This window comes from Alligator mississippiensis, chromosome 1 (genome assembly GCF_030867095.1).
Source record: "Alligator mississippiensis isolate rAllMis1 chromosome 1, rAllMis1, whole genome shotgun sequence".
Lineage (NCBI taxonomy): Eukaryota > Metazoa > Chordata > Crocodylia > Alligatoridae > Alligator > Alligator mississippiensis.
Window position 1 is genome coordinate 449000658 of NC_081824.1, and position 15379 is coordinate 449016036.

Here is a 15379-nt window from a genome sequence, read left to right on the forward strand (position 1 = left end):
TCACCTCCTCTGATCTTTTAATCATGCACCTGCTAATGCATGACAAGGTGCGATTGGCCTTGTTGATGGCCTTGTTACACTGCCGGCTCCTGTTCATCTTGGAGTCAATTATGACTCCAAGATGCCTTTCTGCCTCCAAGCTGCTGAGAAGGATACTCCCCAACCTATAGGTGTGCTGGGGGTTCCTCCTTCCCAGGTGGAGTACCTTACATTTATCTTTATTAAATTGCATCCTATTTCTCTCTGCCCATTTATCCAACCTGTCCAGGTCAGCCTGAATCTGCTATCTGTGTTGGTCTAAAGACATGGGCAGACAAGGCTCTTTGGGTCAATGTGATATTTTTTATTAGGCCAGCTAACCCTGCCCCTGCCCTACTGCCTCCCTCCCTCGATCTGCTCCCCCACACTCCTTCCCCCCACACCTACCAGCCAGACGCTGCTGTCCAAGCTGCCGGGCTGCAGAGCAGCAATCAGATCCCTATGACCCGCTTTGGCAGCTCAATAATCAGTCTTTGGTTTCAGCCCAAAAATATCTTTCAGTGCTGCCCTAATAAAAAGCAGTCCCCTAAATCCACTGCCAAGCATTAACACCAGGCTCCCACCCAGGCCAGTACACACCCACCTCCACCAGTAAATCCCTCGGTTCATAAAACCAGTTGCACTTGAACCATCATTTCTCAGCCCTTCTGCGGGGTGGAAAAGAGCCCGCACCAATTAAACATACATTGAGTACGCGGTGACAATGGTTATGAGTAGGTACTTTCAGGGATCATTTCTGTAGTTGATGCCTAGAGAGGGGTATGTAACAGTGATTTATTAGTGGTGTAGCTTACGCCCTTCGCTACTGGGTGTATTTAGATGAGGGTCCCTCATTATCTGGCCATGTCCTCAGCAAATCTCGGCTACTGAATCCCTCCCGTCAGGAAACCTCTTTGGTGAACGGAGGCTTGCCTTGACTAAGGGGAGCAGCACAGGCCTCTGCAGTGAGTGCCGCGGTACACTGTTCTCACGCTGCTCGCCGTGGTTTCAAGTCATCACTGCTCAAATCCTGCACGGCTTCTGGTTGAGTTTTACCAAGCCAGGCATGCAAACACCTCCCATCTTGGGAAAAGAAAAGAAAAGAGAAACACTTGGCTGCCAGGGATAAACCGAGCAACTCCTCAGCTGAAGGATCTCTCACACAAAGGATCTGGAGGGACACTCTGCATTTCAGTATCGATCCAGGAAGAGGCAATTGCCATTTACATCAGCCTAACCTATCCACAAAGGACAAACCGGAGTACAGCGCAGGTTCATCCTACAAAACTGATCCACGTATTATCTGCAGATCCAGAGTCTTTACCTGCACCCGTCAGCCTGGCACATGAATGGCACGCATCCTCGCAGCCCACCCCTGGCCTCCCCGTACACGATTGCAGGTCTCCTCGACTCCATCTATCTCGACACATTTATTCTGGGAGGAACCTGACAGGCTGCAGTGTCCAGAAGTAGGCGGGGGAGAAAACCCCGGGTTTAGAAAAATCCACTTGAGGAAGAGAAGGGCAGGGACATTTGGACATGCATGGAAAGGGGCTGAGGAAAAAGGAGGTGCTGTCCTGCAAACAGCTCAGGAACTATGAGATGTCAGATGAACAGTGAATAAGGGCAAATTACAGGCGTCATTCCAACGATGCACATCTAGGAAAGCAGGCAGGGACCTGCTCTCCAGCCCAGCCCAGGGGCACTGGATGCAACGACTCTGCAGTGCAGCTGGATTTTATGGTGCGATCGTGTGGTGGCTGTAAAGTCCAGGCAGGCAGGCCTACGAGAAGGGGCCTTAGCACCTGAGCCCCCACAGTCTCTTACCTTCATGTGGCTGAGGAGGGGCTGGAGGAGCCCCCAGAGCACAGGACGCTCCGTCTCCATCCCTGCCTCCATCTCCCAGCTCTGTCACACCAGGGGATGCAGGAACTGCTGCAATCTCACATCCAAGCCCGAGAAGAGTCACCTGCAGCTCCCACCTCTCATGAAAATCTCAGCGACTCTAAAAGAATAAAATGAAGTACAAATAAAAAGGCAACCTACGGGCAGCCAAGACAGTAACTGTGTTCCTTAGCTCTGCATGCACCTGTGCCAAAAAAAACTAATCTCAGTGGTACTAGTCAGTCCTGCTCCTCCCAGCAGCTCCCCAAACCCGCCCCCAAACGCCCTGAGATTTAAACCAGAGCTGCTCCTGCCCCGCGCCCCCTCCCCACCCACCAACAAAATCTACCGCGGGGCAGAACGGATTGTGCCCACGGGCAGGACCTGACCTGCTATTTCAGTTGACACCAACACAGTAAAACAGGAGGTAGAAAGAAAAGAAAAGCCCTGAACGCACCAGACCAGGGGGGGAAGCCAAGCATGGGTCGGTGGGATGCCATAGCCCGAGGGTGCAGCAGGAGCATGCCCTACAAACCCGTCCAGCCAAGCATTGACCCTACTCTTACGCAATGGCAAGCATGGAGATTGCACAACTCTCTGGGTAGCTCATTTCCGTGTTCCAAAAAACCTAAAAAAAATCACCCTCATATAGAGCGAAAGGTCTTATATCGAACCAAAATATCCCCTGCTGCAATACTTGATTTACTCTGCGTCTGTTGCTGTGGCTGAAGAAAACAGGGCACGTCTCCATCCTCTCCATTGCCACCTCTCAGGGATTTGAAGACATCGAGCTCTCGAGGACTAATCTCACAACACAGTCGTTCAACCAAGATACGTCCATCTTCCAGTCCGTTCATCCCAAACGAAAGAGATAGCGCCATTATCGTTAAGGAAGCAGGCAGGAAAGGTAAAATGAGGATGGCAGAGAAGGAGCATTACCTCAAGGCGCAGTAAGCACATGATATCCATGAAAGAGCCTCTTCAGCCGCAGCTCTGGTGAAAGGGCTGTTTGACCAAAGGCAGAAGAGGGAGATCCAGGGCACGGATCTGGTTAAACATTTCGCCCTCCAGAAAGAGAAAGGGCTTGAAGGGAAACTGAGGGAAGTTGCCCATGAAAGTGGTGCAATGCTGAGAGACTGGGAGGATCCACACCGTCAAAGGGCCGACAGTAGGCAGCAAGTAATACAGTGTATTTCCCCCAGCTCAGAGCTGGGAGCCAACGGGAGCCCCGCGGCCTACAGAAATAGAGGTTACGTCACCGCAGGGAACACGTGTGAGATAGACCTGGGCCGTATGTTCTTGTGCACACACAATAAATGGTGTTCGTTAGGAGCTGTTGTTGGAGTCCCTTTCCTCATCCGCTGTCACAGTGCCCTGGAGGGAAACCCTTGCAGAGTCCAGTCCTGGTTGGAGTCCCTCCTTGTGAGTACCATCAGGTCGTGTGCAAGCCAAGCCCTGTCTCACACCCGGTGGCTGATGCAGCGGTGCGGCCGGACACGGCCGAGACGTGCAGGTGGGCAGACCCGGAGAACGTGACACGCATCACAATGGCCCCTTCTAGAACCGGCTCGTCACCGTGCGGCTCTTGGAGACGCACACAGCAGGTCAACTGCTCCCGACCCGACACTGGTTGTTGTCAGGTCACACCCGTGTCCTTGCGATCACCCTGACCGCAAGGGTAAGTGTGGGCAAATGAGGGGGGTGTTTGCACCCACACTTGGGGAGTCCTAGGGTGGGTGACTTGTGGCTGGGGGTATTGTCACTTTTATGCTTTCGCTTCTTTCCTAAACATGACTTCAGTCCACTCCAGTAGCAAGCCAAGGACTGAAGACTAGGTGTGCTTGCCTGCCATGGGGGGAGGCGGGGGGAGTGCTTGGAGCGATGATGTTTGGCGGGGCAGGCATGGTGAGGGGTGCAGCGGACGGGGCAGTGAGGATGTGGATGGTTGCTTTAGGGTTTCCATATTTCCAGGTCCAAAATGCAGGACACCTGTCACATGGCGGCGGGGGGACGGGGGGATATGACAGTGTGGGGGCAGGGACATGCCAGTGCCCTGTCACTGCCCATGCTGTTGCCCCTCAGTGCCAAGCCACAGCCCCCGCCAGCCCTGCTGCTGCCCCTCACTCCCAACCCACTGACCCCAGCCCTGCCAGTGCCCCTCACCCCCAAACTGCAGTACCCTGCCCCCCGGGCCATGATGCTGCCCCTCACTCCAGACATCAAGTAACTGGGAATTACTGGTTGTGGTTTCAACTTGCTCTTCCTTCTTTCTTTCATACAGCTACAGAAAATTGGATAGCTTCTTATCCCAGGATACAACCATGGGATCCTTTGGAGACACAGGAAGGTAAATCAAATAGAGATGTCAATTCTCACTGTTATACGCTCTTTTTGCCTCGCCGAATTTGAGAGATTCAGGTGTTACTTGAAGAATGCAGTGCTCAGCAGATCTTCACAATGCGTGGTAAGGAAATGAGTAGTGCGTGTGATCAAACACTCCTGTCGCTGTTGACAGCAGCACGTGATGTTAAATGTGATTAATGCCATCTCCGTGTAACGACTCTGTTTTCATGGCGAGGGGAAGGGCAGGGAGCTGCACTGGAAAGAAGATGGCCCAGCCAGGTGTCTGTGCATAGCGGTGGAGTGAGCTCTGGAGCAGGGCCAGAAAAGATCCCACGAGGCCCACAGACGACAATGAATCCTTACTTCATTTTCATTTCCCCTCTTTATTCTAGGGAAGGAGAAGATGCTATTCAGGCTAACTTTGCCTTGGTTGAACACTGAGGAAAAGGGCTGAGGGCTCAACCCAACAAGAACAGTTTTTCTGTTGGCTTTTTTGGTAATTGAACTGACCCCTAAATTCTGCTTCCAGTTTCATTGGTTGCCGTCCATTGACTCTGGGGGATTTACATAAGCAAAACCTGATTATTAAAGTGTTTTGTGTTGGATGATAGCCTTGAAGGGTCTTCTTTGGGGTCTTCTTCTCCTTTAATGCCTTAGTAGTCCCATCGATGCACTGTTTCTTTTCCAAGTTTCCTGCTTTAATCTATTTTTAAAATGTATTTCTATGTGTTTAATTGGGTGTCCAGCCTGGAAGAAACTCCCCGCAGTGGTGGTTCATAGCTTCATAGATGTAGGGTGGGAAGCGACCCGAGCAGATCATCGAGTCGGACCCCTTGCCCTGGGCAGGAATGAATACTGGGCTCATATGAGCCCTGGTACGTTGAAGCTCATGTGACCCAGCTGGGTAGTTATCCAGGCTCCTTGGAAAGACCCCCAAGGTAGGAGCCAGCACCACTTCCCTTGGCAGCTGGTTCCAGATCCTGGCCGCCCTGACTGTGACCCTGAGGGGTGCAGTCACCTCCCTTGGAAATCTTCAGGAGGAGACGGGAATGTCACCGCGCCGCGGTCACTTGACCCCCTGTGTCTTGTCCTGCCTGGTGCAGGGGTGGACCCGAGGATCGACAAGGTCCTTCCAGGCCTGACAGTGCATGAATCGACGAACAGTTTGCTCCCCACGTAACATCCTGCTCTCCCCTTCTCACGCTGGACTTCAGGCTCTGTGGGCTTCTTTTGGATTTCAATTTCCATTTTCTAAACGAGTTGATGCAAACAGTCTCCTAAAACTTGCTATTTAATATCATAACACTTTTCTTTCATGCCTTCCTGCTTCCTTTTTTTGTTAAGAGGTCTGGCTCTGTGGCAGTGTGCTCATGGTCCATGTCTCCATTATGGCATGCTTTTGAAATTAAAGTAAGGATATACATTTATTTAATTTTAACTTTAGGATCTTCCCCATTTTTCTTTACACAATTCCTCTTTCTAAAACACACGAACACGGCACTAAGTTGAAATATTCTTCTTTATGAATCCTGTGGTATTAATACCATTGGACTAACTCTGGGTGTCCGTCTTTCTACTGCCTGCTGGAGCGCGGTGATGTCCAGGCTCTGGCAGACTCGGTTCATATAGTTGGCTCCAACGTGCTGCATTTCCAGCGTGTCAGAGCAGGCTCCCTGCCCGCGTATAGGAGCTCATAGTGACTCACTGAAATAATAGAAAAGTTTTTGCATTTTGCTTTTAGTAATGCATGCTTTCAACAGTATTGTGCTCACCTTCTGTATCCATTTCTTCAGCTTTCATTTTAAGGGTTTTTGTCTTAAGAATGATACAATTCATCTATCAGTTATCAAAATTAGACTATATGCCATTAAGAGGAAAACAGTATTCATTCATGAGATGCTGCAGGAGATTTTCAATCGAAGACAGAAACATACTGTGTCCTAGGCAGGCATTTCTAATTCGTCATCCTCTCAGTGTTGCCTAGGCGCAAAGCTCTACTTCATAAATCCTGGGGGAATCTCACATCTTCCAGCAGTTTGGATGAGAGGTTTTTTCATGGACTCCTCCCCTCCAGGTTGCTGTGGCACAGGCTGTTTCCCTCCCGTCCATGTTACCCCCTTATGGTAATTCAGACCATTGCTCACATGAGAAAAGATGATCAGGACAGCGGTTACTAGAACTTCATTTCCCTGCAATGCAAGAAGTGTTTTGTCCTGCCTACAATGTAAATGCAAAACACGGAAATCTTCACCACTGTTTAGTCTTCCTGAAACTTAATTCAACATATCTCAGCTCAGAGGACACAGAGTAAAGTAGATGAAATGAAGTTAAGTTAATAATCCTTGCATTTTCTTTTTAACTTCTCCCTCTCCCATTGACATGGATCTTTTGCCACCTTGGCTGCAATGCTTGTGGTTCCCCTGTCACTTGTTGTGCACATAATTCAGCACTAGTCCTTCACTCCTGGAGAGACTGTCCCGTCATTTCAGACCTGTCCCCTGGATAACGTCTTTCCATCGTTCCCCCTCATTCTTCTCCCCCAGGCCCTAGCTATCAGGTGTGCTACGTGTCTGTGTATCTGCCGGGGGTGGCCGAAGGTCAGTGGTATGTCCAGTCTGTATTTTGGGAAGCACTTCGCAATCTTTCAGGATGAATGACGATGCATGGATATAAAAGCAGGGCACAGTCATTAGGGGTGTGTCTCCACATGCAGGGGCATGCAGTTGCCACAGCAAAAATAGAGGTGACATAAATTTCCTTTATGCTGCGGTGCAAGCCCTTGCACATAGGATTGGTGCAGGGCAAGCTGTCTTGGGTGGGGTGGGAGGCTGGAGCCAGCAGCTGTGCTGGCCCCAGCAACTTGACTTGGGGCCTCCCAGGGCAGCAGTGGCAGCAATCCTGCTGCTTGGAGCCTGCCCAGGTGCCAGAGCATAGCTCTGTCCAGCCAGGCTCTGTTTCTGGCAGCACACGTAGGTGCCATGTGCACTGTGCCACCTTTGATTTCTTTTGTTTTTTGACACCAGGAGCTCCCAGTGTCAAATTTGGGCACCACACTATAAATCTGCAGCATGGCAAAGGAGTGCATATGTGCCACGTGTGGTCTATGGGGCCTGAAACGGGTTTGAAGTACCACAAACTGCATGTGCACACTCATCGGGACACGATTGATGTGTGCAAAGAAATGGCACAATGCATGTTGATTTATTTTTCTGTTTTTGTCTCTCTGATTTATTTTTGTTTTCTTTTGAAAGGTATAGATGTGCTTAGCACCCAGAGAGTGTGGGTAGCCGGGTCGTTCTTGGCCCGGATGGAGGTGGGCAGTGGAGTCTCGTGGGGTTTGGTCCTTGAACCGGTGTCATTTAATATTTTCATCAGCTATTTGGAGGAGGGTATGGAAAGCACCCTCTGCAAGTTCGCAGATGATACTAAGTTATGGGGAAAAATTAATACACTGGAGGGCAGGTAGCAGATACAGGCTGACCTGGACAGGTTGGATCAATGGGCGGAACAAAATAGGATTGAGTTCAACAAAGATAAATGCAGGGTACTGCACCGAGGCAGGAGGAATCCCCGGCACACCGCCAGGTTGGGGCATGACCTCCTCAGTGGCTCAGAGGCTGAGAGGGATCTTGGAGTCACAGTTGACTCCAAGATGAACACGAGCTAGCAGTGTAACGAGGCCATCAACAAAGCCAATTGCACCTTGTCGTGTATTAGCAGATGCATGAGCAACAGATGGAGGGAGATGATGCTCCCGCTCGATGCAGCACTGGTCAGGCTGCAGCTGGAGTACCGTGTCCAGTTTTGGGTGCCGTACTTCAGCAGGGACACGGAGAATCTGGAGAGGGTCCAGAGGAGGGCCAGTTGCATAATTAGTGGTCTCTGTGAAAGACCCTGTGAGGGGATGTTGAGAGATCTGGATTTCTTCGGTCTTTACAAGAGACGGCTGAGGGGCAGCCTCGAAGCCACCTATAACTTCATCAGAGAGGATGGCAGGGAATTGGTGATGCGCTGTTTACCAGAGCACCCCAGAGAGTAACTCAGAATAATGGGTGCAAACTAGCGGAGAGTAGATTCAGGTTTGACATTAAGAAGACATTTTTTACAGTAAGGGTGGCCAGAATCTGGAACTGGCTTCCAAGAGAGGTGGTGCTTTCACCCAACTTGGAGGTCTTCAAGAGGAGGCTAGATAGGCACCTGGCTGGGGTCCTCTGACCTCGGCCCTCTTTCCTGCCGGGGCAGGAGGTCGGACACGATGATCCTTCGTGGCCCCTTCCGACTCGACAGTCTATGAATCTTAACACCTAATCATCTTGGCTCCTTACGCTACTGGAAGTAATAACTTCCAATTAACCAGGTTTTGAACTCCTCAACAGGGCAGAGCAGGAGGAGGGCTATGGGTGCAGCTGCATCCCTCTGCCTTCTTTCCTCCAGCGCCGCTGCACCCGAGAGCCAAGGCCCCGAGGAGGCAGCCAGGAAGGGCAGGAGCAGCTATTTGACAGCGGAGACTGGAGGACCTTGCAGGCTCTATGGAGGCAGCAGCTGCAGCTGCAGGTAAGTCTGTGGAGGAAGGGGACAGGGCCGTGGGTTGGGGGCAGATGGAGGCCCCAGTAGGGCTCTGGGGATGGGGGACAGCAGCCACTCCAAAATTCACCATAGCCCCCCGACCCCCCACCCAGCACCACTGCCACCCTCCCCGAGTTTCAGAGCGGGGAGACTGCTTGTTTCATGACTGATGTCATGATTTTCTTCTTTTGTTTCACAGGTCATGCAGAAAAATGTAGATGCTCTTCTGGAGGATTTTGGGAACATACATACATTTTTCACAACATACAGGACCTTTGCCTCTCCTGGTGAGGTCCTAGAAATGCTCCTCAGCAGGTAAGAGCCAAGAGCTGTGGAGGAAGCTGTGATGGCCTTTAGAGGTGGACGTTGCAAGAAATGATCTCAAATAGTTTTGAAGATGGCATACTTAAGAAGTTAATGCTATGCATGTATTTCTAACGAGCTTGAAAAAGTCAGTGTTTCAGTTGAAACAGGGTTGAAAATGCCTCCTCAGAGCTGAGTACTTCCTCAAACAAGGAGACCAATAAGTAAATTGGACTGCTTGGTTCCTTAGTGGAAAGAGAGGACAGCTGGAGGCAAGCAGTCCTCCAAACAGCTCAACACACTGCTGGGAAAATCCAGAGTTAACAAATCCAGGCTGTCGCTGTCGCTGTCTGTGTAACTCTTTGCTGCATGAATCGGCCTGTGCTGGATCAGGACCTTTCTATCTTGTCCCCCTGCTCTCTGCAAGTCCGTTCATAGTGTCTGAGGAAGGCCGACAAAAGTCTGTAGCTCTCTGAACAAGTTATTGTCTCAGTGCCACCCTGCCCTGCCTGCCCCTAGCAGTGGTCTCCAGAACTGGCATAAAGCATACCATTAGGCACCATGTCTCAGCATTAAATTCTCCCACAAGCATATTTCAAAAGAAAATGTGGGCAGCCTTTAATATGTATAGATTTGCAATGGCCAAGTTTTTCCCTACAACAGTCGGTAAAGAAGACTTCTATTTTTCCTAGCAGCAAATAATTAACATCTTTATTTTGCAACTAATTCTTCTAATGTAATGTAACACGAAAGGGTGGGCCATATTGTACCATTTAGTTGCTGGAAATGCCCTGGTGTAGAAGGAAGCAGAAGAGGGAGGGGGACAGGGCTAAGACTTGACCTCCTTCCTGTCCTCTTTGTGGTGATATGCCACTGAAAGGTGATATCCATCTGAGAGTGAACAGCGAGAGCAGTCTCAATACTCTCACGACTTCAGAAAATGCGACAGCCCCTCTCCGCGTATGGAGAACATGAGGGGCGGAGGGGAAATCTTATCACAGCAGCCCTTCCCCAAAGGGCAGTCTCAATCTGGTCCTCAGCAGGATGAGGGTGGGCTGACAGCCGGAGAAGAAATTATGTTAAACCAAAGTCCTGTAGAAAGAGACTCCTTGGGGCACAAGGGTGCTAACTACAGGGGCTGCCTGCCTCCTCGCTCCACTCTGTAGCACCTTCGTGCCCGGCCAGTCCCTCCATTGCCCAGTGCTGCCCCCGAACTGGGACTGATGCTCCCTTTCAGCCTGGGACTCTTCTGCCCTGGCACAAAGTGCTGTGGTCCTGGGTGCACGTGCAGATGCTGTGCCTGGGAGCAGTTGACTCTGGCGCCAAGTGCACCAGAGTTTATGGCTCGCCTTAATGTCACGTGTAGATGCACCCGATGTGTAACAGCCTCTCTTTGGTGCTGGACTAAGCCAGCAGCCCTGGGGTGGGAGCAGGTCTAGTTATCACCGATCTATATGCAGTCTTCTCCTTTCTTCCAAGCCCTCCCACCTTTCCAACGACAAGGTCTGCTAATCTAGCTCTTCCATTTAACCAGATCCCCGCTTTACTGTCCAGCCTCACTATTAGAAAAAAAACATTTTATTTGAGTCTCAGTGAAAGCGTGATGTAGCCATGATAGTCCAGTAATTATGGGAAAGGCAGGGATTTCTGAAGAAACCTCTCACATCTTTTACTCTGCTCAGGGTCACAACGTGATCCTTGTCCCCCCAAACTGGCCAGATTTGGTTTCCTCTCTGACTTGGGGAGTGGTTTTCCTGCTGCTCTTTTGTGCTTTTGCAGACTAATCAGAATAGTGATAAGAACGTAAATGGATATGACAAGGACATTTTACTAAGGCGTAGTTACGTTCTTGTCCGTCGTGATCTCTGATCACACCTGCTGGTCCTGTTACCCTGATGGGCTGTGCGGTCTAGTGGTGCTGAAGAGTCTAGTGGTGCTGTCCTTCCAAGTATGTTGAGCTTGTTTTTTAAATAACTCTCTAAAATATCCATTTTGATGTTTAGGCATGGAAAGCTGGAGACCTTGAGCTGCAGGGGAGATGAAAGTCCAGATTTCTCAGCGGACTCCAGGGCAGTCCTCGGGAAGTAAGTGTGCTGTACAGCAAAACCTCAGTCAGGATTCAAGGGATGTGGTAAAACTAATCATCTTTTTTATATATATATATATATGTATATATATATATATATATAAATATATATATATATATATACACACACACACACACACACACACATGTTCACAGAGCCATCCTTATTGTTATCAGCAAAGAATTCACTGTATCATGCCTACATTAATTGACACAGACTGGGATACTGCCCCAAAACTGAACAGAAACTGTCCTTTATTTTGGGGTCATTAATTTCTGGGGGACAAACAAAGCATGCTTGTTGCCCTTGCTTCTTTTCACCACATGTTATGCAAATATGCATGTTATTGTCCGTTATTGATTTCATTTTCTATTCTGGAAATGCCGACATACTCTAGGGGGGATGTAGCCCTGATTGTGCTTGCATGTGATGCATGTGTGTATATGTCTGTGAGCATGTGTTTGTGCATGCAGGTGCCTGTGTGCACACATGCATGTGTACATGCATGTGTGTGCACACATCTTTTGGCATGCGCACGTGTGTGCTTGTATGTGTCTGTGCATGCACAAGTGTGCATGTATCTGCATGCATGTATCTGCATGACTGTATCTCTGTGTGCTTGCATGTGATGCATGTATGTGTGTATGTCTGCGTGCATGTGTTTGTGTGCATGCAGGTGCCTGTCCCCCAAATCCTACATGCTGGAATTTCTTAAGCATTGGTTAATTGGTCATTTGATTAATCATTCATCCTTGTGGATTTTTAAATTGTGTTTACATTTGGATGCTCAAAATGGTGAAACTGAACCTTTCTTAAATGAAAAAAGAAGATGTCTTCTTCTGCCTCTAGTTCCATACGGACCATTACTTAGTTTTTAAGAGGCAGGAGTCTAATGAACCTTCCCTCAGCACATCTATACATTGTCATCTGCATGCTCTGAGGTTTGGTATGCACTGGCAGTATAAAGGAGTTGAAGGATTATATTTGATCCCCCTTGTTGATCCCGCTGACTCCCTTCAGCTCTCGGCAGTGAGTGTATGGCTCTGAGTTTCTCTATACGAGTGCTAGCACAGCTTCCGGCAAGTAAATTAACACAGCTTCCCACATTAAGTAAATTGTCTTAACTCCCATGATCTTGCTTGTCAATGACTGGATTTAAGCAAGGGTTCAAGTAGCTTCAATTCTTTCATTTCTTCTGGGGAAAAAACAAGTTCCACATCCTTTTCTGTCACGTGCCATCTCGTCAGTACCCCAGGACTAGTAAATCCAAGACGAGAGTCTAACTTCCAAGCCCTTACACAGCATCTTCCCTCCCAGAAACAACCTTTCTACAAAGTTTCATGAATAGGGTTTTTAGTTTTCCAAAGTTTAGCATTGCTCATTCCTAAGACATTCTGGCAGGGGGGTGTTACAGAGAAAGCCACAGGTTTTCAAACCACACTACAAAATGATTATTAATACTTACCATTACAGGTTATAAAATATCTGACCTACCAGTCCCACCATCGGGAAATCCTCTTAACTGGGTGGTTGTGGGGTTGTGAAGTGCGAGTATGGCATGTTCTGGGAAGCAGCAGCTGTTGAGTCTGGACCTGAGATGGTCGAAGCTCGATCTTATCTCTAAGTCTGATGTTAATAAAGTGCTGAATAACCTGCTTGTCTTTGGGTTTACTTGGGAAGAAATATAAATTAGTGGCTAAAGTAATGGCCTTGGAAACCAGGACTTCCTGAGGCTACTGCCCACTCTGGAACAGATGTGTTTTAATCCCCTATATACTTTGCTTAAGGCTTTATCAGAGCCTCTGGAATCTGCAGAGGGGAGCCGCAGCCAGTCTTGGTCCCAGTCCTGATCTGGATGCATGGGGAGGGGCAGTTTGGGTCAGGGCAACCCCAATCCAGATGTGTGCGGGAGGGGAAGGGAAGAGTGGCCCGGATGTGGGGGATGGGGGAACAGCTGGATCCTCCCCCTCTATGCGACACTGGTCAGGCTGCAGTTGGAGTACTGTGTCCAGTTCTGGGCGCTGCATTTCAGGCGGGACGTGGACAGCATGGAGAGGGTCCAGAGCAGGGCCACCCGCATGATCCGGGGACAGCAGGGCAGACCCTATGAGGAGAGGCTATGGGACCTGAACCTGTTCAACCTTTGCAAGAGAAGGCTGAGGGGGGACCTGGTGGCCATCTGTAAACTTACTACAGGAGACCAGCGGGGTTTGGGAGAGACCTTGTTCCCCTGAGGGTCTCCCTGAGTAACAAGGAATAACGGCCGTAAGTTGCTAGAGAGTAGGTTTAGACTAGACATCCGAAGGCACTGCTTCACAGTCAGAGCGGCTGGGATCTGGCACCAACTCCCAAGGGAAGTGGTGCTGGCTCCTACCCTGGGGGTCTTTAAGAGGAGGCTCGACGTTTACCTGGCTGGGGTCATTTGAGCCCAGTTTTCTCTCCTGCCAGGGCAGGGGTTGGACTAGCAGATCTACAAGGTCCCTTCCCACCCTACATCTATTAATCTATTAATTGTAAAGTGGGTTTGCATTATGCAAATGTGACTGATGTGCTGTGCTCCAGGAATGCGTGTAGAGAAGAAATCGAAGGAAACCTGTATTTACTGTCTCCTGATACAAGAATTTAGGGCCACCTCATTAAATGATGAGGCACCAGGTTTGAAACAACCAAAAGGAAGCACTTTTTCACACCTCACTAATTTGTGAAACACATCACCCCCAGATGTTGTGGAGGCCAGTACTATAACCAGGTTCAGGCAAAGATTGCAACTAGCCTTTCGAAAGTTGTCAATCTGGGGCTGTCAGTCATAGGGCTTAGGGATGTCCACGTGCGTGGTGACTTAGCATTCATCGAGACGGAGGATGCATCTCTCTATTCACTTTCTCCTACTTGTCCTCCAAAACATCTGCTCCTTACCACTTGTGGAGACAGTGTTGTGAGATAGCGGGGCCTCTGCTCTGAGCCAGATTGTGATTCTTACGGTCATATGTATCATGTCTGTACAGGAGAATGGGCATTATTCCTGCCTGTCTGTGGGAGAGCAAGGGGAGAGACTGGCAGACCTCAAAAGCTGTGGTAGTGGCTTAGCTGAAGTTTACCCACTCAAGTAGGCATTTCTTCTTTGTGTGACACTAGGAGAGAAGCACTGCAGAAAGTGGCCCAAATGTAGCAAGAAAAAAAGAAAGCAAGAAAAGTAGAAAGCAAGAAAGCTAGGCAATTTGTGTGTTGTGTAAAGGTTGTGTTTGGGGCAGGATGTTCGTGTTTTCCTGTGTCTCTTTTACTTTGTTTGCTGTAATACCAGATCAAATTGGAGGATGGTGATATAGCTAAAAATAGTTATAATTGTCCTATATTTTGCATCTTGAGGATACAATTCAGTGTTCATTCACTAGTTTGATGAGTAATTAAGAGTGGTAAAATGTGTGTCAGTGAGTTTAGACCAGGATTACGGAAAAAGGTGCCCAGATCAGAATTCCTTGCTTGCTCATAGCAGAAGGAATAGATTCATCTTTTTATACAAGTTTGAATGACAAATATCACTGTTACAAAGACTGATTATGACTGGATTTTGTCAATGTATTTCTTTTCAGTCCAATCATCTTCTTCTTGAAAACTTGGCTGCACTTCAGCCCTGAAGATTTCAAAGAGCCGCCGAAGTACCACACACTGCAGAAAGTAATAGCACACCTGAACAAGAACGTCCCTGGCTGTGACGTTGAAATGGAGGCCAAACACCTCCTCCACCAGTTTCAAAACGAAGCAGAAAATGAGAGTAAGTTATATTTTTTTTCAAGCTATCACTTCATCATCTCCGAAACTGCACTAAAGAATTGCATTTTGGGAGGTAAATGTTAGCAACAATTATATTGCCAGGGCCTAATCCTGATATCACTTACACGACAGGATCAGGCCCTGTAGACTTTTGGGTTTTTCTGGCTCTGTCCCTGGTGAATCTCTCCTGGGAGAGTGGGTAAAGAGTGGGTAGAGACACAAATCTGCAGTGGGGAATCACAGGCCTAGTCGTGTGGATTGGAAACTGGCAACTTGGCATTTCAGAGAATTTGCCAGCGCACAAGAGTCAGAGCAGCAGCCAAGAGGCAAATTGCCTTTGCATTTTCAGCACCTTGGAAGTATGGCCAAAGCTGCTCTCTACCTACTTCTCCCCTTGCAAAGAGAAA

At 48.9% G+C, this 15379-nt stretch overlaps 1 protein-coding gene across 1 annotated transcript; it reads left to right on the top strand.

Annotated features, from left to right (window-relative positions):
- The first annotated feature begins 9043 nt into the window (after window positions 1-9043).
- LOC132250279 (ral guanine nucleotide dissociation stimulator-like 1) lies at window positions 9044-15151 on the top strand. The gene is made up of 3 exons (XM_059726802.1): window positions 9044-9126; window positions 11118-11198; window positions 14792-15151. Exons 1-3 carry the CDS (start codon window positions 9113-9115, stop codon window positions 15054-15056), a joined length of 360 nt encoding a protein of 119 aa, XP_059582785.1. The 5' UTR covers window positions 9044-9112; the 3' UTR covers window positions 15057-15151.
- Window positions 15152-15379: the final 228 nt, after the last annotated feature.

Excerpts from the sequence above, each read along its gene's own strand:
- LOC132250279 (XM_059726802.1), top strand. Across the intron at positions 11,199-14,791 it reads TCCAGGGCAGTCCTCGGGAA|TCCAATCATCTTCTTCTTGA; the intron begins GTAAGTGTGCTG and ends ATTTCTTTTCAG.